Here is a 25,757-nt window from a genome sequence, read left to right as displayed (position 1 = left end):
ATGCTCTCTAACCTCCCCCAATCTATCTGTCTCCTCTCTCTTCTGCCTGTTTGGATGGCGGCCCTGATCCCCTCAATGCAGGTTATCTGTCATCAGTGACTCAGGATGGTAAATAAAGAATCATTTATCAGCCTTATTAAAGCCTCTACACTGTTTCTTTCTCCCTCCCTTATCTCAGTCTGTCTTTCTTTATCCTTCTCTCTCCAATCTGTCTATCCCTGTAGATCATATCACTGCTCTTTTCTCTCTGTGGTGACATTCATTTCTTTAGACACAGCATTTGAAGGCTTCTAAATCTTCCATCTGTGGTTGTGTGGGACAGGTAGCAAAATAACTGAGTTGCTGTTTCTCATATCCATAACAGCAAGCGCTCCGCTCTGGCATTTGGCCGCTTTGCGCCAACTCCGGGCTTCGTTGATGCCATGTCATGCTTTCTGCTGACACCCAGACCTGTGTCACAAGAAGCTAACGTTGGTGCCAGCCCCAAGCTCATCACAAACTGACAGTAGTAGGCCGTTGGTCAGACACAGTGCTGCCAGTGCTGTGATGGATCTCCACACATGACACCTAGACCCCCCCCACACACATACACACACACACAAATGCCAGAACTGGGAACCTCGGCTGATGGCAGGGTGACATGTGAAATGACACGACAATGCCAAAGACATGACACACACACACACACACTGACAGATAGACAAGAGGCACTTGCACGCCTGAACGCACAGGGAGCGATTTAACTTGATACTTGCACACATGTGCTCACGCGCATGCGCTCAGTGAATGGTATGCCATTCAGCTGTCAGTGTACAAACAAGGTCTGAATTGGAAAGGCGGAGGAAATGCGATCTCAAGATTTTCAAGCAGACTCCATGTAAGGAACACCAGGGTCAGAGTTCGGTTGACACTCGTTCCCAGTGTCTGCCAGCACTTGTGTCAGCAGCAGTGGCTCTAACATGGCGACACAGGAGAAGCCCCCATCCATTCATAATGAGAGGATGTAACATAATGCGCGATTGACAGCCGCAGATGTTGCTGCGGAAATCTGCTAAAATTTACCACAGCAAATTCCACAAATGGAAATACATTCGTTATTTGGTCGACAATGACAAGCCTCCCTTTATGAATTATGAAGCCTTCATTTATCTTTTTTTCATGTCCCTTTTCACCTCATGCTATCTGTTACATGACGCAAGGCTTGCTGTGATGGTGTTCCTGCAGCCCAGCAGAAAAGCAGCAGAATCCTACAAAGGGTGTTATTTGTCAGCTTGAAGCTAATCCAATGCCACTCAACAGCAACGCCCCCCCAGCCCATCTCAGTCCCCCACCCCATCAACCCCCAAAAAAAAAGAAAGAGGCACTTCTCCTTTGCCATTCAGAGCAGGTCAGGGGTTGGGCTCAGCTTCTGAAGATGTTCAAACGCATCCCCCCAGAATAGTATCTCTGTTTCACCAGTGGCCTAATCCGCCACTTGAAGAGCAATTAAAAGTTTAGCCCAGACTTTAAGAAAGTAACCATGTGTGATCTTTTTTTTCCTCTCATTTTTTTTTTCTTCCTACGGGTCTTTCTCTCCGGCTGCGCACATGGGGTGCATGCTAATAGGAAAGCTGTGGCACTCTTCCAAAGGCATTCCGAAACACACTGGGAAAAGAAGAGACTAAAGGGGGATGTGGATGAAGGAAGAAAATGGAGTTTGAGATGGAAGGATCACCCACTCTTTTGTTTCCTTATCATCTACTTCCCTTCCCTTTTCCTTTCTTTCTTCCCTACTCTCCTTTTTTATACTCTCTCCAACTTTTGCATTTTTCCCCACTTCAATTCCCACTTCCTTTTTCTCAATCCAAAGTGATTCCCAAGACACAAGCTCTGAAACTAGGACTTTATCCCTACAAAGTTCCTTCGGAGGACGTCTCGTGCCTAGCAACAACACTTTTATGGCACAACCCCAGTCATACAATAGTCAGCAGCATCAGGGAGTTCATGTTTTGGGTTTCCTGCTGTCCTTCTGGATTTGTTAAATGGTCTTGTCTTACTGGAGCACATATATTTATACAGCTATTTCTTCTGCCAAAGCGTGCAATAAAGGGTCAATAAAGACTCAAGAGAATGCCAGTGGACAACCACCAAAGGACATTCAATTGATTGGTGTGCTGTCAGATCATAAAACGGCCACATGGTAAAATGGAAGGGTAAAAAATACCCTCACCATTTCAAAGATCGACAAGAGAGTGCTAATAGCATCATCAACTCTTAACGAGACTGTGTGCTGTGTTGCTCATAATGTCTGCCCCCTCTGCAATAAAAGTATTTTTAAAGGTGTTTAAAAATGTTATTATCAAGCTTTGTGCCCATGTGCACTGTACGACCTCACAGCTCTCTGACATGATTTCAAATGAGAGATAGGCATTCAAATCAACCTAATCCATCTACCTCTATCCCTTTTTTTAATTTCAAATCCATTATTTTGTGCACAGTTAAGGTGAGGAACTGGCACCTGGAAACCCTTGTAAGCCTGGCTGTCTCAAAAGACTGGAAAAAACACTTTTTTTTCAAGCTCAGCAGACTAAAACAAAAAGAAAGAAAACATTTTTGCATCTTTGTTGACTCTGAATATAATGTTGGGAAAATCAGACAATAAATTCGCGACAGCCTCTTTTATCGCAGCTATATTTTTCTTTCTTTTCTCCTGGAATCTTTGGTGTTCTTTGGAAATGTTACCCCAGTTTCTCCTCTTCATCCTGTCTTTTTTTTTTCCCGGGGAAGAGTGACCTGGAAGGAATGTGTGCGGAGGAGTGAAGTTTGAAGAAGATGGGGGACGTGAAGATTTGAAGAAGAGCGCTGGACCTTGACAGGGCCAAAGCTATCAGTCAGGCTAGAACATGATACCTGAGACTCTGTAGGCGGTTGCACTAATAAAGCTGCAGCCAACTACTCTGCCGGCATTCCCACAACTTACTCAGCCCTATCCAAAACCCTTTTTGAAGTTCCCCATGTCTCTCATGGGAGGGGGGGGGGGCTAACACACCTGAGAGACCATCCACAATTTGCCCACCCTCTTGTTCTTCACTACTGGGGCTGGACAGCATCAGCATTCTGTTCTTTGGGGAGCCTTTAACATAGTAATTAAGTGCAACTGAGCAGCACCGAAAGAGAACCTGAATCCACCTGGATCAGATTCCAATTGATTTCCAGTCAGGCATTCTACGCGAGGGAATTTGTCTCATTTATCACTTCAACATCAGTGTATCTCATGATCTCTTTAATTCACAGTACTGGAATTAAACCAAGCTTCACCTGCATTTGAGCTTTGCAAAGCATGCAACCATGATTGGGTTAAGCAAATTTAAGATCCCAGCTGTTTGATGTGCCCTGGCTATTCGGCACTTTTGTGTCTAAGGTGGCGTATCACAGGTCACTGTGTGGTTGCCCATTAAAAACGAAACATGGATTTTTAATTACCAACTGGCACTTTTGGCAATCATGGCCACCCTCATGTGTCACTCCCTTTTCTCACTCTATCCAAGTTTCTTTGTCTTGCCCCCTGTTCAACTTGCCTCTTTATCTTCCTTTCCATCTCATTTACTCATACTTCCTTCTTTGGATCCCTCCATCTTTCTCGGTTGACTGCAAATAGACACTGGCCCTGCAGTTTTTGTTTGCTTCCCTTGCCCCAAGTCCGGCCCAGCCACAATTACTTCCTGTGGTTCACGGTAGTGGGTCACTGTCATCCGCCAAAGGTATTTACAGCTTAAATTACACACACTGTGTTTTCCAGCCAGACCCACCTCCGCTGTTCCATTATCCTCCACTCCTTCCAGAGGCTCTGGTGAAGGTGGGTTTAATTATAAATCCAGACATCCATAAAGAACAAGTTCCAAAGTCTTCCTCATTGGATGAGAGTAGCCTAGCAATAGAGAATAAACACAGTCACCACTGTGTTCTGTACATCTACCACATGAGCCTTAATGAGTGACATTAGGCATGCCAAATAGGATTCTGACTGGAGATCTGATAATGAGAATGTTGATATTAAAGCTACTGTATAGCGTTAAGTAATGCGTCTTGACTGTTTTCTCAACTGTTGTCATTAATCAGAGCAACTCTGAGGTTTCATACAAAGGCAGAGCAGTCTGCATCTAAACAATGTGTTACCCATTCAAGATTAGCTGGGACATTAAAAAAAAAAAAAAAAATTAAGGCTGAAACAGAATGCTTCTGACAGCAGTTCAACGTTTAGTTTGAGGGGGGAGGAAATGAAAATCACATCCAAGAGGTTGCACATTATTGACATGAGTGGCGTGGTCCTGTTTTTATTGGCTCCAGTTCTGCTTGAGTCAGGCAGCCCATGTGTTTTCCCTTTAGCATCCAGGAAATATGCTGGGCCAAGCCTCGGCCAGAGCTCCCAATAAACCTGTGGCTTGTTTGCATTGTTCATTTTTTAGGATGACGGATTTGCTCAATCACCCATGGCTGTCACAGCTGGCTTTCAATCACAGGCACACCCCAAAGAGGCCCTCTGCTGTCAGGACCTGAAAAAGGGGCCCCGGCATCTGGTAAAGATAAAGCAAACTAGTGCTAACTTGTAATGAAATCCATACATTAAAAAAAACTTGGCTACTCTTTGGCAGGGCACAGCATGGGGTTTAGCCATGTACTCATGTATGTTTGTAACTGTAAAAGTGGAACAATTTTATAAGGTTTAAATTTGTTTTGATTTTTTTCCTGTTTTCTAAAACCAAGGCTATAAAAAACCTTCCATCACATAATAAATCATCACTAATCTGAACTGAAAGTATTTTTTTTTGGCCGTAATGTGGCATTCAGTTAATTTTTAATTAAATGGGACCGGGGTCATGGCATTTCTTTGCTTTAGTGTTTCTGGCTTGCTGAATTGATTGGCAGCTGAGTGGACCATGAGATCAGGAGGTCAGGGTGGGTAGAGGGGCCAGCATCAAAGGACATGTACTCAGTTAGCCTTAACAAACTCACCAGATCTGAAAATGGCCAGTATCGGGTGAAAGAGCGGGTCAACTCTGTGCCATATGGCAGCATGGACAGACAGCGAGGGGAACACTTTCACTGTAACACCCTCAGCCACAATGTAAAATCTCCCCAGCCATCGCTCATGTATTAAAGTATCTTCGGGGCAGCAATACCCCAGTCGTCAACCCTGACTGTGTGTGTGCATGGCAGATAATTTTGTTAATTTTTCCCTGTGGATTGGCAATGTGACAAGTCCCCAAATTGTCTTCCCTATGCATACTTGAGAGAGAGAAAGAAAAAAAGATATTTTGGGAAAACCACAAAAGCCATATACAATTTCAGATGACATGTTGGATAATTCCTTTTTCTTCTCCAGCTACTACTGAGACACACACCTACACGTACACACACAAATATAAGGGAAATATGACTAAAAAAAGAATCATTTTTTATTTTATTCATTTATTTAAAAGACACAGAATGAAGGGAGCGGAGGTCGATGTGCAGACGGTGGTTGCTGCAGATTCTAATCCAAAGCCTCTGGCAATCTCTGCATGAACTCCATTTCTGGTCTGCAAACAAATTAGCTTTTTTTTCTCTTCTATCTCGCCCTCCCTCCAGTGAAATAAGGGGGAAATTCAGGTGAATAAAATCTATTTGTTCATTTAACTTTTTTCCTTCACGTCAGCTTCTTTTCTCTCCCCCAAACTCAATTTTCCCTCCGTCCGCGCTTGCTCGGGTGTTTCTTTTCTTTGCAGCGGCCTCTCCAGCAATTCATTAGGCAACAGTTGTTTTAATCTGTATCACTAGAACACCGTGTTTCCCATATAGTATAGCACTCCACAAAATCTGATCCAGACAAAGTACTTTTTTTTTTTTTATTCGACCACACACAAGCTGTGGGACTTGTTAACACACACCTCACACCAAACAAGTGAATAAAAACAAACAAACAAAACATTAAGAAAAACATGGTTTAATATCTTAACATCTCTTCAAGTGATATTACACTTATAGAGAGCAGTTCTCCTTCTGGGTCCCGATATAAATTATGCAACAAATGTTTGGCTATCCAAGTGAAATTTGCATGAATATTTATACCAATTCATTTGTTGAGTGTTGATTGTAATTACATGGAAACATGATTTATTGCCAAGATTGCCGTGTTAGCCAGCCAGCCAGAGAAAGAAAAACCGAAAGGAAATATATAAATAAATGCTAATTACCGCACACACACACACACACACACACACACACACACACACACACACACACACACACACACACACACACACACACACACACACACACACACACACACACACACACACACACACACAGCAAATTTTTCCCAGTGGCTTGTGGGAAATTTCATGATCAAAAAGAGAATCTTCCACAGTGTGTGCCTGGCAGAGGTTCTGTGGTGCTCTCAAAGTGTTTTGGGATGACAAAGTAACAAAAAGGTTCACCTTTCTAAGGTGACCTGTCAACACTTGCTGAGAATGTACCCTACATCTGTGTTCATGTGTGTGTTTAGGCTTCAGTTGTCACTAGGCTTCATTTTTCCAAAGATGTGGACATACTTTCACACATAAGATCCTGACGGGATGTTTTGACGTCTGCCTCTCAGATCAAAAAAACAGGGCTAGGGATGGATGTACAAATTAAAGACGCGGTTACCAATCACAGAAGTTGATAACCAATTTTACTTCATCGGGTGAGACAATTGGGGAACAAGGAAGTGATGGGGTCCAGCAAGAGACAGGAAGAGAAGATGCACAGCAAGAGAGGCCAGCTCTGAATGTGACTGTGTTGGCATCTAATTAATGAATGGCATTAGCCATTTGTTATGCCATTTATTCTGGTAATGACCAAGCCTGGTCTTTCATTCCTCATCTCATGCTAATTCTCCCTCTTTCATCCCCCCCTCTCTGCTATTACCTTTTGTACAATTCAGACAGGGATTGAGAGATGTAGAGGGAGGAAAGGAAACGGACTGAGACAGTGAGAAAGAGGCCTCGGCTTTAATGACATGCTCTGTTACTGCTTAACGCAGGACACTGTTCAATAATGTGTTCGAGCAGGTTATACATATTGACAGCGTGAACCCACAGCTCATCTAGCAAAACCTTTTGTGTGAGTGCACGTGCTGCCATGGAATCAAGTAGATGTGCCTGTTTGTACGCCCTCGTCTTTGCCGTTGCGCTTTTGCTCTGTGGTGTCAACTCACACCTCCTGCAGAGCCAAACGCTTGTTCACCTTGTCCTCTTTTTAGCTGGCAAACAAATAAGTGATGATAAAAGTTCTTTGTTGGCTGTTGTGATAGAGCAGATGAGGTTATGTGTCTTATTTTTGAGGTCAGGAAAGTGACATCAAAGCTTGGAGATTTAAGTGTACCGTAATAGTTGTGTCCTAGCTAGCATACATCTACGCCTCATTACCCCTCCAACTAAAGCAAAGCTTCCTTACCCTAACCCCCTTTTTTCTAACCTATTCTTCTACCATCCTGACCCGAATCCCCTTTCTAAAATCCAGAGGACCCAACTCCCTAGCTGACGTCTAACAATAAAAGAAACAAAAAAGTAAAACAGTCCCTTTTATAGTGACCCCCGGCCGTTTGGTTTCTCTTGTAGCCGTTTCGCCGAGTGACCTTCTCGGTGGTGAGCCAGCCCCAGGACCCTCACCAGCAGGGATCGCTGCAGAGCTGCTACGACAGCGGCCTGGACGAGTCAGAGACGCCCAGCAGCAAGAGTTCGTCGGGCCCCCGGCTGGGCGCCCTTCCCCTGCCCGAGGACAGCTACGAGAGGACAACGCCGGATGGCAGTGTCGGTGAGGCAGAGCACATGGAAAATGGTAGGGGCAAACACTGAAAGGAGATTAAGAAAACGTTAAGATACAGGAAACACACATTCACACACTGCCAAGAGCATTCACGCAGCACGTCCGATGGTAGACAGTCTCACAAACATGCAGACACGTGAGGTTATCTCTAGTCTCCTGTTAGTATTTCTGTCACCAAGCAGACATTTCTTCAAGCATTTTTGGCTTGACGATTTTTGGCACTGGTCAGTTATTTCTGTAGTGTATCAGGTATGATGTGGTGGTTGTGACACAGTAGCTCTTGCAGCTTTTATTAAATCTAAAGCCACCATGCCACCAATTTACATCACGAAGATGAGATCTGGGAATTATTATGAAACCTATAAAACAACAGCAAGCTTATTTGATCAGAGGTGCCACATGTTTCATATCGCTTTAGATCAACACTTTTCAGACCATTTTTCTCCCTTTAGTCCGCAGCCATTTTGGACTTCTTTCTAATTCGTGTTTAATTTACTTTGGCGCTTAGGTTTCAGCTTGACTGAGGATAGATTTTCTATAAGATCTCTATATCTTGTCTTCCATTCTTTGAGATAAACTAAAAGAGGTGTAACAATGGGGGGTTAATACTCAACTTGAATAGTTAAGAATCTATACAGATAGCTGCTGTGCTGATTTAGGCTTGAGGCCATTATGAAGGAGCTCATTTTGTTCCAATCGGGAGATAGAACTGATCTGTAGGTTGTAATGTAAGAAGACTGCAGCCTAGAGGGAGTGAGTGGGAGCAATCGAAAAATATTGTAAAAGCAATCTCTGGGTACAGGACTGTATCTTCCCCTGCAGAACCTTCTCACAGTTAGCCTGAGCTAGTTTCCTACCAAGGCCAAAATATATGCTTGTGTGTGTGTGTGTGTGTGTATCTGGGTGTGCAGTGAGAGATGTGGGTAATGGTCCCATTCATAGTCTTGGAGTCTGAGGCAATGCCTAACAAGGAGGAGCTGTCTTGAGAGTGCTAAGCCTAAGTGCAGAAGCTTTCCCATTGCAGCTTAGGATAAGGATATTCAAATGGCGTAAAGATTCACATCTCTCTTTTTAGATGGAGTTGTTTGGTAGATGATGTCTTAACTCATGGCGGATCAGTGTAGTCACTGTGTACATTAGGTGAATCCTGGACATAACAGAGGGAATATTTCAGTAGGTTAAATGTCTAGTTATGGTTAATGTGATGACCCTATACAGCAGAGAGATATAAATATTGTCAAATTTGAAATAATTTTCAATTAGAACACTGACCTAAAATACACAAACATATAATGACGGTCAATTTATTTTCAGATCACCACACATATGTTGTTAATTCTCCTTCCCACAGTTTCAGAGGGCGGTATTGCAAAGTAAACTGGAGTTTTAGAGGAGATTTGTTGGAGGAACAAAGTCAACGTCAATTCATGAAACAGTCTCCATCCAGGAGAAACAACATGCTCTGCTGCTGCCCGTTATCTTTAGTGAGATCAGCTGAACTGGTGTGTGTGTGTGTGTGTGTGTGTGTGTGTGTGTGTGGATGGAAAGGCAGCTGTACAAGTGAGATTGAAAGTAAGTGAGTGCTTGTGAATATGGGCCTGTATTGTACGACGTATTGTTTTTATTCTCAAATCAACCTCTAAATCTCACATCTTTGCAGCACATTTTCTACAGTTCTGAGTTCTCACAGTTTGTACTCCGAGGCTACGAGGTGATGTAATCTGAATTTAGGTGGGCAGCAGGCTGGCCTTGTGGTCTGAGCGACTGCAATTGATCTAGGTCCTGTGATTCAGCCCCAGAAAAAAAGAAGCTGTATATTTTCTTAAGGAAGACGCTAAGCCCTTGCGTGCTCACTTATGCTAGGTCACTCCGGATAAGGGCATCAGCTAAATACCTAAGTGTAAATTAAATGCAAGCATGTAAGGTTAGGGCAAATATTGGCAAACTGCTCCAGCCTCTGGAGGGAAGCTAACTACAGTCATTAGTACTCCCTCTTGTGTTGTAGCCAGAGCACATACAGACACCACCAGTGCTGCATTTGCTCTTTATGAAACCCTAGCTCGTTCAGAAAATTCCCTCTTTCCTCATAGGGAGTTATGAGGAAAAGAGGGGAAAACAAAAGGTAACTGCAGGAATTTACCTGCGTGATATGACAATGATTCATGGTGAGAGTCTGTGTTGGACCAGAAGGAAGCGAGGAAAGGGGAAGCGAGCGGGCTGGGTGTGTGTTGGTTTGATTTAAGAACTGTGTGTGTGGACGAAAGGCAATTGGGGCTAGGAGTCGGTTCAAGACTATGGAAATCTTAACCTTGCTGCAGGAGTTATGAGTGTCAGTTTGAAAAGCTTGAATCTGAGAATTAGATTTTTGTTTTTCGTTCACCACGGTAATGATTCATCATGTGTGATTGCCATTGCTTTGTGTCAGGGGGAAAACGTGGGCAAAGGCCGTGCTTTTTCCAGCTCTGACTTGCTTGTTGTCAATCGATGTTCACACACAATGTACAGGAACAATCGTCCTCCACTGCAGCTGCTTGTCTGTCTCACACACGAGTGCACGCACGCAAGTACTCCCTCCACCCCCCAACACACACACACACACACACACACACACACACACACCCAGGCACCCGTACTAGCATCAACCCAGAAAAACACTCATGAAGACAACACACACGCACAGACTGTGTTTTTCACTCTCTGCCTCCCGCTCCTCATCCTTCCTTTCCTTCCACCCTGCACAGATGTGCCGAGGGACGGTGTTTTCTTTTCCTCATCTCCCTCATCAAGGTCATGTTTCGAACTTTATTATTTTCTATTGGTTGACTTCTTTCCATGGGGAGTGTCGGAAGAAAAAGAAAAAAACAACCTCTCTGTCCAAGACAGATTCTTTCAGAACCAACTCAGAACAGGGACTGTTGTGGTCACCACAGGAATATCAACACATTCTTGACCTATTCAGCACTGCACAAACTACCAGGCAGGACTCCTTTGTAGTTTCATCTTCGTAGACCTTTTCTTCAGTAGCCTGCAAGACAGTCAAATGCTGCATGTCGTGAGTCTTCTGCCGTATCTCTACCAGTGTAGCTGGATTTGTTCAGTTGAACAGTGCACAAAGAATTGAAATTGTAGCCTTTAGTTTAGTACCTTTTCAGAACAGGAAATGAATCGTTTTTTCCATTATTCTGAACAGCACATAGCTCCATATATCACTCAGCTATGGCACTTGGTACGTTTCATGAAGTCTTGATCTTTTTGATGCACAGCTGGGCCCCTCACTTATTCATAAGCTTACCCCAGTGCTCATCAGATATTCATAAACGCTGAGTGTTTGGAGTCAAACACCCGATTAGGCCGTTATGGATGACAAAGCGCCCTTCCAGAAGTATTGTGTTATTGGTGGGTCAAAGACTTGTGCTCTATTATTGATCTCCACATCGCCATGGGGACCAGTGAGTTTTCCAATTTTTACCGTGTTAGTTCAAGTACAACTCAAAATAACATGCTTCCACATTGCCCTTTCATTATGAGTGAGTGTCTGAGGTGTGCAAAGAGTTTTCATGCGAAACCTCCGCAGGAATCAGAACAGCTCCCGGCACTGAAGATGTAATATCATTGTTCAGTACATCAGTGCAGCTATGTGGTGCGCTGAGCCGGTCTGCATAGGTCACGATTCTAAGGATTTATCCTATTTGATCGATAGCATGAATCATTATATAGTGACTTTTTTTTTATAGAAAAATGCTAACGAATAGCTATAACCTTTTACTTTGGATTCCCTTTCTTCACCTTCTTCCTGAGTTGATACGACAAAAATGTGCTCTTGCTGCCCTTTGGCTATGCTATTCATAGGTAAGCAAAGCTAACATATTCTATGTGGACATGAGTGTGTATAGTAATCTAGAGAAAAATGAATCAGAATACAGTTCAGCCACTTTTTAAATTAGTTTTAAGGACAAAAATTTTACAGGAAAAAGGACTATTTTTTTTCATACTGTAAAGGCTATTTGTCCCTTTGATGATCACCAACAGACAGGAGGATATACATTAGTTTACTCAACTTTTTATTTGCCACTACATCACTGAGTGCATCTCACAGAGGCTGATGACTGATTTCATTTATGCTGGCTGCTAAGACAGATGAATAGTGCAAATTTATTGTAGCCTCTAAGAGAGTAATAGCACGTCCTACTGGCTGCTAACGTTAGCATGCCTCCCACGTTTCTATGCTTTGCCTGCCAGACAACCATTTCCCAGTACACTAACACACACACACACACACCCATTACCGTCCCCCCCAAACACACACACAGACACAGACACACACACACACACGCACACACGGACACACATACACACCGGACTCTATCTCTCTCCTGTCTCTCCTGCTGAGAAATCTTGGGGTACCACCACTGGATTACAAACATCATCATTTAGTGTTGGCTAGCCGGCTCAATAGAGTAGGACAGACAAGGGGCACATCACAGCAGTTATCAGTCAGCCAGTCGGTGAGTGGAGACGCTGTCAGAGCCTTTGCTAACATAACCGCAAGCTCAAAGTACAAAGAAAACAGTGGACAGACTGCTTGAAGTATTGCACAATTTTGCACACAAAAATGTACGTTCGGCAAGTGCACATGCTTAGTCACATAAAAATAAAGTCACTCTATCTTGCACACACGCACACACTTTATACAGCACAATGAGGCACTGCATCACTTTCCAGCTTTGTGAAGCACCTCACTAGATCACTTAATTGTTGTTGTTTCTACCTATTTCCGAAGCTTTGCCCATTGGAATGCTGCTTAGTCTGGTTAATAGTGTGCTTGTGTGTGTGTGTGTGTGTGTGTGTGTGCGCGCCCGTGTGTTTTTGTGTAACTGTGTTCATTAGGCAAGCCCAATTGTAGGGCCAGATGGCAAAGCGAGTTTGTTTAATTAAAACCATTCATATTTCAAGAGCGGAGCGTGAGCAGCGCTGGTCTTAGGTCTGATTTACCCCAACTTTGTGGAGCGATGGAAGTGTGTGCGTGAGTGTGTTTTTGTGTGTTTGTGTGGTGTGCCAATCACCACACGGTGGAGAGCGGTTCAGTGAAAAATCGCCCAGCAGAAGGCACTCACACTATCAATCAGCATGTTACACATGCTTTTCGCCCCTTTGCCTTCCCCAAGGTCACAGTCCATGTGTGAACATAAGTTAAAACTACAACATTTATTAGAAATTTAAAATCAGGATGGAAATGAAAGCAATAATAATTAGTTATATCTAAAAAAGGCATGAAAGCTTTGGATGTTTGTACAATTTGCAGCAGGGTTTGTATTCTGTGCGTGCCTGCAGTCCTCTGCCGTGTCTCTCTCTGTCATTTCCATCTGTCCCTTACCCCTCGCCCCTTATTTCCTTTAGTGATATCCTCAGGCAAGCCGACAGCAAGGGAGGTAGAAAGAACAAGACGACCTGGTGAGATGATGTGAGAGAAAGCACTGAGGGGAAGGTAAAGAGAAAGAAGCATGGAAAGTCGGACTAAATGAGCAACACACTGCATGGGAGCCCAGGAAAGGGTTGAAGGATGGGAGGTTTGAAAGAGACCAAGGGATAGAGAGAAAATTAATTTAAAAAAACAAAAACAAACAGCAGAGAGACGGAATGAGAAACAGGAGGAAAAAGTGAGGGATGGGGGTTATATGCATGGAGAAGTTGCCGGCAGGGAGTGGTGTTTGACGGAGAGATGATTGATCTCTGCTCAGCCAGAGCAGGGGCAGGCTTTCAACTCATACCCCAGTGTCACATCCACAGCCATGTCGTGCTTGCTCTCCCTCTCTCCACATGGGCACACATGAACTGTAAAGCCCGCCCAGTGCAGTCTTAACTCTCGTAACGCACCACACTGGCAGAATTAAACTTGAAGAACACCTGCTCTCAACAGGAAATGGACAGACGAAAAGAATCTGTGGGGAAAGCAGTGATTGCAAATTTTTTATTTTATTTTTATGCTTCCTGTTGAAGGATCACTTCATCCAAATCGCAAGAGAAGCCATTTCACATATATGCTTATTGGTGTCTTACCATACAGAGAGTTCTGGTTTTATTTGTCTAGGTTTTGAGATATCCCGTCCTGAGACTTCCACAGCCACCCCAATGCAAAGATACATATAAAAAAAATGTAGCAGCAAAAAATGTAACCTCTACAGGTTGACATATTCAACCTTCGACAAGGGGTCCCAAGTAAACATAACATTTTTTTTTGGGAAAACCTCAACTAGAGTAACAGTAACAATTTGAAGGTATCACTTCTGTCGTTTTCTGTCTTAGCACTGCAAAAAGAAATTTCATTCACCTCTATTGCACCGTATGTGGCAAGAGGCAGACATTTTAGGGACAAGTTTTTGTGATTTGCCTGAACCTGCCCTTTAAATCAATTTAAGTAATAATGCAGAAGGAGGGAAGGAGACAAGTTACAGAGGGATAGAAAGAATAGAATTGTCCGAAATTGATGCTATGCTTTCTAATATTGCACTCACTGCAATGTAAGTTCTGGAGAAGACTGCCAGAAATGAACAAGAACTGGTATATGTATGCGGCGTGCAGGCACACAAACACATTGTGGAGGTCCGAGTGTAGATAATGGAATTGTTGCTGTGGTGTTTTGTGTAGCCAGAGCCAGGCTGACACCCACTCCTGACAGAGATTAAAATAGCCATTCAGCTGTCTTACACAGAGAAGCATCGCTGTGCCATGATGGCCATTTGGTTTCAGAGAGAAAAGCGCAGCCACTTTATATTGTGCTGTGTATGTACAGAATATGAGTCAGTCTTACACACACAAAAAAAAAGGCAGTAAATCTGTCTTAAAGGTGTTATTGTGAAGTACTTGCAATAAAAACCCCACTCAAGTAAGGCAGCCATATTGTTTCGGAGGGAATACTGTACTACATGTGTTGATTTTCACTTCAAAGATGGTTGTCTCTCGTCTTTCTACATTGTTTTCTGCAATTTGGATGCACAGTTGATAAAGTGCAAGCCAGCACTTGTAAGATAGAGAGAAAGAAAGCAGAATGGTTTTTCATGGCAGTGCGGAGACATGACTGAATTTTCAATGAGGGCCTACAGTCATACGCGCTGCCATGTGCATTTTGTGCCTTTTTAGGTGCAACGAAGCAGTGACTAGCAATTTTGCTTGTCTCCAAATGGCACAGGCATTTGTTATGTTCGGAATAAAATCACTTTCTCCGAGAGCTGTTAATTTGGAATGCACCTACCTTCTTTTTTTTTTTTCCATATGTTTTTTTTTCCTTCTCACATCTCTCTCACGATATAATCACTCCTTGGCTGGGGTATGTGTGTCAGGTGTAGCGTTTGGGGGTGAACTGGGGGGGCGGTCTTCAATGAAGACAATTAAACACCTCCAAGGCACTCAGCCAAAGCCTCCCGCCCTCCAATCCCTCCTTCCCTCTGTCCCTCCTTTCCTCCCAGGCACTCTGTCTTCTGCTTGTTTTCCCTCCTCCCTCCGCTTCCCACCTCCTCCCCGGATCTGTCCCTCCTACGGCTCCCCCTGGTCTTCCTTCTCTTTGTTACGTTCCCCTCTTTTGTCACACTGTAAGGATTCTGTGCATGATCGTGAAGAAGATGAGGCAAACAGGTTGATGCAGAGCGAGGAATTACATTTTCTAGCGTAATGCTGGAACATCAGGTGTGCAGCACTGGGACACAGTGGGTGTCATGTCTTTCCCAGTGTGAGGTCTACAGCATGGGAGGGGCAAGCCGCAAGGGATGCCAATGATCGTACTTGCTGACTGCAAGTGTTTATTTATTTATTTATTATTTATTTATTGACATTTTCTGATCCCTGAATGTGGGCTGTGCATCCAAAGAAGATCACTGGAAGGGACAAGTGTGTTTATATATCTGTGCATATGTTGCAGCATGCCAGCTTCACACCAGGAGCATATCTGAGAGAAACACTGCGAAAGCCAAACAATGAAGGCATTCTTTTTATTTTTTATTTTTTTCTCCTTTTAATTTTTCTCACTTCGGGGAATTTGTTGAGAGAGCGCAAACAAACAGAATTCAGAATAAAGCATTCAGGTGGTCACACATTCTGTGGGCCGACACCAAGATGGGGCCGCTCATGCATTCATTCATGTATATTCGCCAAACATACCAGCCTTTATGTGCAAACGCCATCTCCCAATACCTCCTCCTCCTATCCCACAGTTAAGGCACATACACAGATCCATGCATAGAAACTCTGCCGCAACTCTGCTCAACACATTCTTTCCACACGTCTGAAAAACTTGCTGGCAGTTTAATTTTGCACGCAAGGAATGCTGCGCTGATTATAAAACACATCGCAGTCACATGATTACAGAACTTTCCGAGAAAGAAAAATGGTGGAAATGTTTTGCCAAATCCGACTGAATCAACTGGAACCAGATGTAACCTGCTTACAGCCAATAAAAAACAGATATAACTTCATTTTAGGGAAGGTTTTTCAAAGTTGGTAGGAGATATCCTTGTTTTTTCTAAGTGTGTGTGTGTGTGTGTGTGTGTGTGCGCGCTTCAGTTTGAATATGAGCAGTGACACTCTTTTTGACCTTTAAGGTAGGAATTGCAAATAGTGTACATTTTACTAGCGGTGTTTATGCATGAGCTGACGCATGCATGTTCTAGCCCTTTCTCTGTTTCTGTTTATCTTAGACATTATGTATGTGCGCCATCTGGCCCACCAGCAGATTAACCTTTGACATTTCCTATACTTCACATTGTGCTTTTCGCCTGCCCACAACTTTGTCCCCAATGCAGATTTAAATTTGTGGGCACGTAGAAAAATAATCTACAAACGTGTTTTTGTAGCTATCCTTTGTGACCCTTTCACCCACATCTGCCTATTTACAGAACAGCTGATTGTGCCACATCTCCAGCAGGCATGGCAGCGGTGGCTGCTACCACTAATTGATACCAATTAGGTCGTATTATTTAGGAATTTGACATCATGTTCGTCTTTAATCAGGGCGGTGTGCTGAGTCAGAGACACAGCTAAATGCTGTAAAACTGTCAAAAACACAGGCAAACAATTGCTGGCTCGCTGCCGGCGTTATGTAGAAAGCTAATGATAATCAGTGTGTTGCGCGTGCTATGTGGGGCGTACAGTAGCTTAAGCTTATGCCGTGAAACATTCATTCACTACAGCTGTGTAACCCAACAGGGTCAAAGTCACTGTCCTCGTATTAAAACGCGTTTGCTTTAGTATCAATAGTAATACTGAAAATAATAATACAACATCCGCGGGGCCAGCCGCAAGTGTCAGTGTTCAGTTACCATATTTTATATACATATTATGGTGAAATATCGTAATACCGTTTATTAGATTTATAAATTATTTTTATTAATACAGTAATCATTTATAAATTAATCGTTGGCTACAACCTTATTGATTAATCTGCCAGTTATTCTATCGATTAATCAAATAATTGTTTAGTCTGCGGCAAATTTCTCAGATTTTAAGAAGCTTGAACCATCAGATATTTGTCATTTTTACCAGAAATTTTGACTTGATGGATTAATAGATTAGTTTTCAGTGGAACGACTTGAATGATTTTATCGAATAATTGTTGCCGCTGTAAGTACATCCATTTCACTTTCCCTGACAGCTGAGCAAACGCCGTTTTCTAATGAAGGTCATGAGGTGTGGCTGAGGGCTCTGGAAGAAATATGGGGTGGACATGGAGTTGAGAATTTCCGAGGTCAAGAATGCATCTGTCTTCATGCATCAAACTCGTGTTTTACACCTGCCTGTAAATGATTTGTACAAGTGCGCGGTATGAATCATTATTATCACATATGATTGCATCTGTCATTACTATGTCCCTCTGTGTTATCAGTAATTTATGGACTGTTTATTCACCAGTTACAGATGCTTCATTCGAGGAGATATAGTTGTTGACAAATGCATGAATCAGCACTTAAAAATGTCCTATCCACTTACGACTAGATTATAGTTTATTATAAGTCATTAATCAAGTGTCAATGAAATGATTATAAATGCTTAAAGTGTTATCCTGAACAAGTTCTTTACAGAAAGTGGTTCATATCAACACTGACAACTAATGAAAATGTGTGTGTGTGTGTGTGTGTGTGTGTGTGTGTGTGTGTGTGTCTATGTGTGTCTTTGTGTATTCTAGCATGGATGTAAAGTAGATCTGAGTGTGCCTGCATATGAATCCAAGTGGAGATGCATCACTCTCTCAGTGGTGCAAGAAGATTGGCCGCAACCCACTAGAACTTATTTTTACTTACCCCCCCCACCCCCGTCTCTCGCCCCTCCACTCCCTTGCGCTTCGCCTTATAAAAATAGATGAAAGCATGTAACAATGGAAGAAAGGGGATTATCCTCCCGCTCTCTCCCTCACTTGAGGACACAGTTAATGTGTCTCATATGGAGGAAGGGTGGGGAGGGAGGAAGCAGGGGGGAGATGAAGAGAGGGAGGGAAGGACTGAAATGAAAAGCTAGCACGGCTCACTTGGGGGGGGGGGTTTCTGGCCAGCCCGTGGCAGAGCTGTGCTAGAGGTCTTCTAGTGGCACACAATGCGACCTTTGACACCGGGGATCCTGGAGGGGTTCACAACATGCCACACACACACACACACACACACACACACACATCTCTCCAAGCAGAAAGACGCATACAGAGGGCTTTGACACACACAAAAGCACTCACAAAAACCTCCTTATACAGCCGTGAGCGTGATTGCACACATGTGCACACTCAATTCACCTGGAGGGACAATATCCTCCTCAGTTCCTCTAGCTGAGGAATTTCATTATTTTCTGTCTTCTTATTTCCTCTTGGCTAGAGTTTTTCAGGGGACCCTGCTCATGGACACAATTACTCAGGGTCATATATGCATTGATGAAAAATAATCCTTTCCAAAGCAGATGTGTGATATTTTTTTTTTTTTTTTTATTTCAGTGGAAAAAAAGGATGCTCATTATTTTCCTTACCCTGAACAGTCCTTCTGTGGTTCCCTCAGAAGTCTAAAGAGAACAGAGGGGAGGTTTTGTCTGAGCCATCACAGAACGTTGTGAGTGACTTAATGCATTTTCTGAAAGAATCTTTTCTTTTTTTTTACAAAAGCTTGTCCATTTAGTCCATCGAACCGGTTTCCCTGGCGACTGCAAAGCAAGAAACTCACATAATGGTCAGCATTAGCACCATACATGTTTTATGAAAACCGGGAGCTCACCCTATTTAAGACACACACTCACACCCGCGAAACTGGAGCAGTATCTGCGCCTGTGTGCGCATTAAGAGGAGGAAATTGTGTACGTGTATATATATTTATATATATATATATATATATGTATGTGTGTGCTGCTAATATTTGCACTCTCCCTGCTTCTCTCTTGTGAGTGTGAAGCTGCTTGTTTATGCATTGTTGACCCATTTAAGTGCTGTAGCGTTTTCCACTATTGTGCTGTCTCTCTTGGCTCACAATGTGAACAGTTTATTCTCATACATGTAGCACCTGCATAAAGCCACGCAAAGAAAAAAAAAACTCAATGTATTTAGATGTTTTTTTCTTACAAGAAAATACCCATTGTTTTCTCTCTCTTCCTCCCTCATAAATGCATTATCTTCCTCATTCTCTTTCTCTTTTTTACTCTCTGTCACCCTTTTTCCAATCTTGGAATGCAAGGATTTGAAGCTGTAATGAAATGTCGTAAGCAGTACACCACAGCAGGGAATACATTGCCGGGCTCCGTCATGAAATAAAACAACCCCCTGACAGCTCAGGAATTATTTTGGGGGCCACCGTGCGCCATTTTCCCTCCACACGCTGGGATGAATGTGCAATGACACCCGGTAATTGAAGTGCCGCGTCAACTTGAGCCCGTGCCAAATTTCACCCGAGTTTCTTTCTATCGTCGTGCGGCGCTCCATCTCCTGTGTTGTTTGTAATTTCAGTACACCTGGTTATGAAGGCAAAGAAGCGTTCATCAAAACATACAGCACACACAGACCACATCCGACCCAACCTCCAGGTGTGGATTCTTTTTGTTTTTTCACCTCGAGGTCACAAAACAAGGTGCAAAAGATGAATTCTCCTTTCCTTTGTGTGCCATTCACTGTGACAGCTGTCTTTTCAAGCCCATAAAAAGGCTGCAATCACCTCACAAAGCTGCAGCTCGGCTATGCACGGCTCTGATGACTGTGGTCCTAAGCCCAACCCCCTGTGAGGGATGAGGAAAGCCAAAGTGGCGGTCAAAAGCCTCCATTTAGAACCACAACAGAAAGGCACCCGAGAGCCAAAACACATCAGCGGACACAATAAGAACGAAGTAAGTTGACACTGAAACCAAACAATGGCGGTAAATGCGGAAGGGATTTGATGAGGGAAAGCCAGGTGAGTTGTTTTTCTTTCCCCGGGGGTTTACAAAAAGATTAACCCTTTGAACAAAGGCAATAGGGGCACACCTGTTTCTGTGCAGTTGTGGCGAGGTGTGAGACTCTTTGTGTGATCCTGCCCTTTTGTTTGCAGTCCCGCCCGCAGACTAATGGCTACCTTGAAGGCTAAACAATAGCATGTATCTTGTCTATAGCTCAAACTAACCCTCAGGCAATCAGTTTAGCAGCGGCTGTGGGACTAGACACAGAAGTGCCTCCACTGGGCAGACAGGGTTGGAGTTCAAGAAAACTAATTTATGAGAATTGGTCAACATAGAATTGAAAGGCCGTTTATAAGAAACTGCTTCACAAGTCAGGCATCTTCCTCCTTATTCCTATTTTCAGCTCTTTGATTGCTTATGTTAGCTTTTTTGTTACTTTTTTTTTTTTTTTTAGACATTATCTCAGCATCAAGCAACCCTTCAACTTTCACCAGGCATGAAATGGAGAGAGAAAGAGAGAGAGAGAGAGAGAGAGAGAGAGAAATAGAAAAGGAAGCAGAAAGAGACTGAAATAATGACAAAAGACGCCCCTGCATGCGCCCCCGCCACCAATGGGCTGACAAAACAGAGCATCCTAATCCAGATGATGTGCCGGCAAATCCACTCACAATGCCCACAAACACACACTCATAAACACACACATAAATACATATGTGCAGGACCCGATTTAAACACACGTAAAAATCTCTCTCTCTCTTTAAGTGAATGCCCTGAGATCAGCTTTTGGCAGCCTCGGCAAACACTGTATTGCCTATACCGCACTGTGAGTGAATGGGTTTGTGTAATTATTGGAGGGGTGCTACTGGGAAGAGGCTTACCTCTGGCAAATCAACAGTCTGTATACATAAGCAGGAAGGATTCCTTTGTGCTGCACGTTTGCAAGCTGCATGGGAAATTCAGAAAGGCTATGAGGAAAATGTGCTCTGCTTGGCTCAAACTATCACTAGTTCCCTATGAGTGCTTTTTGGTCTCATCAGGCTACTGTATTGTTCACTGCATGTACAGGGGGGCTGTAGGATGCAGAGTGGCACTGTTTTGCCTGCCTCCCACACACACAATGTGCGGCACCGATTTGAAAATCTTCTTGAAGTGACAGATTGGGTTCACACACTGCGCCGGGAAACAAGTTACAGTCATTATCCAGTTACAGCCGTTATGATGAACTCGTTATGATGAACTTTGGGTAGTTGTCTCCTGTCAAGACTGATACGCACACACGCACACACACGTTTGTTTGCTCTTAAATGCCATTTTACATGTTTTTAAATATAACCGATTTTTCCCTTTAACCAATTACAGGGAAACACCACTGATTTTACACATCAAAGTCTTTTTACGGGTCTTGGGGAGTAAGACTACATATATTAAAAAAAAAAAAGAAGTATGAATCCTTTTGTGGGTCCAGAGGGAGCCGAGTGAAATCTGTTCCTCGTCTCTGTTTGAGGCTAGCAGCTCCAGACTACATCAGCCACTACTAGCATAGAATACTGGATTTAACAACTGTCAGTAGTTGAGGTGCACTGTCAGTAACGTAGGTGCTAGGTTTTGACAGAAGGAAGAAGAAGAAGGAAATACCTGTGAATAAAAAAAAAAAACAACTTCTCGTTCTGTTGAATACAATTAACTAAATACCAGATATGGCAAGAATTTAAATAATAAACTAAACTGTTAGACAGCTAAGTTTTAGAGGAATCGAGTCTACAAGTTTGATTTTTACTGACAGAGAGAAAGAAAGAAAGAGAGTGAGAGATGAATGATGGTTCCATCACCCCACACGTCGTGAATCTGAAGTCACACCGGGGCAGCATAAATCATCTTAATCCCTGGCAGTCGCAGATGGAGCAGGGACGCACACATGCACATATATGCTGTATATGCATAAATGCACACCCCTCACTTTGTTCCCAGACTCCCCAAATCACCATTCAAATCACTCATCTTTATTTGAAAAAAAAAAAAAAAAAAAAGAGGCTGCACTCCTTTAATAGCACATGGGGTTTGAGCTAGGTTTAATCTTAATCAAAAACAGCCTCAGATTATAAGCAGTAAGAACAGATGGTTTCTGGGTGAAAATTGCATTTTCCAGACATTTCTTGATTGTTTGCACTATGCTCCCTCCCTCCTTAGTGTTATTATTATTATTACTACCCCTGCTTTTGGTGATTTCATTTTGGTTTTATGCGCATTATCTGGGTTTAAGACTCAGCGACCAATTCCAAAAATGCTTCTGTCAGGACCTTTCATTAGCGTCAAAGTCTTAATCCACCTCAGTACATACATGCAGTAATCCTCCTCTCCTCTTGAAAAGACCATAGCTGCCATCGCTCATGTTCTTTGGCTGAACTCTGTGCGAGGACAAAGCAATTTGTTTCCAAAGTGTCGGAGGAGGAGCAGGAGGGCCTTTGAGGAGGCAAATGTAAGAGTCAGCTGCAGAGAGGTGAAAGTGTATACAGTATATCGGTGTATGAACAGATTTTTGCAGAGACACTGCAAGAATAAAGACAGTGAGCTCCTTTTTGTGGTTTTGGGCTTTGACAGAAAGCCTGCAAGCCAAAGAGTTTATCCTCTGGCAAAGGTGATGGTGGAAGAGAGGATGGAACGTAAGGCAGAGTGAATGTGGGAGTGTGTAGATGCAATTGTATTCAGTTCAAGGTTTTATGCAACCCAAGCAGGCTCTTCCCTTTTCTTGTGATTAATTGTTTGTTTGTGTGTGTGTGTGTGTGTATGTGTGTGTGTGTGTGTGTGTGTGTGCGCATCCTCACACTCAGGCAGGAGATTGTGTCAGTTTAATCTGAAGTGCTGATGATGTGAATAGGGCAAAAAATAATGAGGAACAAAGAATGCACAGTTAAGATCCAGACAGCACTTCCCCTAATGAAATGCAACAGCGTTTCATGCGTGCGTTGCACGCACACACACACACACACACACACACACACACACACACGCGCGCACACACACACACACACACACACTCATGCACACACACACACACACACACACACACACACACACGCAGACTTTAAATAAAGTCTTATTTTCTGGAGCTGCTAAAGATAAAATACTGAAGAAATCAGTTACATTTTATGCTAAATTGTGTTTTTTATATATTGTTCATTAAACCAATTTACGGTGCATTCAAAAAGTATTACGATCCCCTCACTTTTTTCACATTTTGTTATGAAATATCACATTGACATAAGTATTCAGACCCTTTGCTATGAAACAGGTGCCTGCCATTTCTCTTGATCATCCTTGAGATGTTTCCACACCTTGACTGGAGTCCATATGTGGTAAATTCAATTGATTGGACATGATTTGGAAAGGCACAAACCTGTCTGTATCAGTTCTCACAGCTGACAATGCATGTCAGAGCAAAAACCAAGCCATGAAGCTGAAGGAACTGCCTGCAGAGCTCAGAGACAGGACTGTGTCAAGGCGCAGATTCTGGGGAAGGTGAAAAAAAATTCTGCTGAATTGAAGGTTCCCAAGAGCACAGTGGCCTGCATCAGTCTTCAGTGGAAGAAGATTGGAACAACCAGGACCCTTCCTAGAGATGGCCATCACTGCAGCACCCCACCAATCTCAGCTTTATGGCAGAGTGGCCAGACAGAAGCCTCTCCTCAGTGAAAAACACATGAAAGCAGCTTGGAGTTTGCAAAAGAACCTAAAGGACTCTGAGACAGGGACAAACAAGATTCTCTGATATGATGAAACCAAGATTGAACTGTTTGGCCTCAGTTCTAAGTGTCATGTCTGGAGGAAACCAGTCAGCGCTCATCCCCTGCCCAATACCATCCCCACAGTGAAGCATGGTGGTGGCAGCATCGCGCAGTGGGGGTGTTCTTCAGCAGCGGGGAGAGGGAGACTGGTCAGGGTTGAGGGAAAACTGAATGGAGCAAAGTACAGAGATATCCTTATGGAAAACCTGGTCCAGGGAGCTCAGGAGCTCAGACTGGGCCGAGGGTTCACCTGCCAACAGGACTAGGACCCTCAGCACACAGCCAAGACAACGCAGGAGTGGCTTTCGGGACAACTCTGTGAATGTCCTTGAGTGGCCCAGCCAGAGCCCTGACTTGAACCCGATCACACAAGAGACCTGAAAATGGCTGTCACTTATGGTCCCCATCCAAGAGCTTGAGAGGATCTGCAGAGAAGTATGGCAGAAAATCCCCAAATCCAGGTGTGCAAAGCTTATCGTGTCATACCCAAAAAGACTTGATGCTGTAATCACAGCCAAAGGTGCTTCAACTAAGTACTGAGTAAAGGGTCTGAATATTCATGTCAATGTGACATTTCGGTTTTTCCTTTTTAAATAAATTTGCAAAAATTTCTAAAAGGCTTTTTTGTTTTTGTTTTGTCATTATGAGATATTGAGTGCAGATTGATAAGGGGAAATACTGAATACCTTCTGAATACACTGTAGAGAGCAGGACCAGAAAATACTGTTCATGTTTAAGTTGCATCCAACAGACTAGAACATGTATACGCAGACATTGTATGTTTGGTTTGTTGAAAACAAGAAGTTTATTATGGTATGTCTGGTGCCAAAATAAGCGAAAAAAAAAAAAAAACAAAGTTCCACACTCTATCTTGCATGAAATCTCTTGTTTATGTTGTGAGAATGAGGCCACAGACTAATGTGTTCCCCTGAAAAAAATAGGCAGCGGGAAACGCAAGAATAATCTATAGCGGCTTGCTTCACGTCGGGCAAGAGGTAAATGTTCACAACCCCACTCAGTAATATCAGGGTTTTGATTTGGGAGTGTGATGTGTGTGTGTGTGTGTTTATGCGTGTGCAGACTGTAAAGGTCCACTGGACAGGGCTCTCTTTACTCACACTGACAGGCCGAGAGCTGTAAAAAATTGCACCATATTTTCTCTCAAGTCTCTTCTGATACTGAGAAGCAATGTTTTCACAGCAGCCTCACTTTTTCTTTTCTCCAGTTTCCCACTGTGTGTGTTTGTCTGCATGTGTGTGTGTGTGTGTGTGTGTGTGTGTGTGTGTAGCTATATGTGTGAGCGCGGCTGAGTGTGTGTGCTTGCGTGCTTTTTTTTTTTTCTCTTTTTACCAAATGTGAGCAGAAATGAGGAACAAAAAGTAGGCGCCAACTGTTTGAGGCGCAGAGAGACAGAGAAGAGAGGGTCCTTCTTTGTTTCACAAACTTCTCTTGCCCCTTGTTGTCTCATCCCCCACCCCTCCCCCTCCACTTCTCCTCAGACGTCTCATAATCATCTGTTTATGCAAAAGCATCAGTACGGTTCAAGAATAATCCGCTTGCCACCTCCCCATCAAACATTATTGCTGGCATTTTGGGGCTTACTCGATTGAAAATTGGATTCTTGCCACTCGATGGCCATTCACAGCATGTGAAACATGGATACGGCGTCTTCTGTATCCAATTAGAAGCCAGTCATCTATGATGACAGCGCTGTGTCGGCGGGGAGGGAGGGGGGGTAGCCGCTACTGCAGCTAATAATAGACTAATAAC

At 43.3% G+C, this 25,757-nt stretch overlaps 1 protein-coding gene across 2 annotated transcripts in view; it reads left to right on the top strand.

The window, feature by feature from the left end:
* The window catches only part of pcdh7b (protocadherin 7b), a 107,236-nt gene that overhangs the window by 41,162 nt on the left and 40,317 nt on the right, over positions 1–25,757 (top strand). The window contains exon 2 of one of the 2 annotated variants that reach the window (XM_040141478.1): positions 7,620–7,815. In XM_040141478.1, coding sequence (XP_039997412.1) covers positions 7,620–7,815 — 196 coding nt within the window. Of the gene's footprint in view, positions 1–7,619; positions 7,840–25,757 lie in introns of both variants that reach the window. The other variant, XM_040141477.1, reaches the window with a different exon arrangement.

The sequence above is a fragment of the Xiphias gladius genome, chromosome 12 (genome assembly GCF_016859285.1).
Source record: "Xiphias gladius isolate SHS-SW01 ecotype Sanya breed wild chromosome 12, ASM1685928v1, whole genome shotgun sequence".
In the NCBI taxonomy this organism is placed as follows: domain Eukaryota; kingdom Metazoa; phylum Chordata; class Actinopteri; order Istiophoriformes; family Xiphiidae; genus Xiphias; species Xiphias gladius.
Note: the sequence above shows the minus strand (reverse complement) of the source record. Positions and strands in the feature narration are given on the sequence as shown.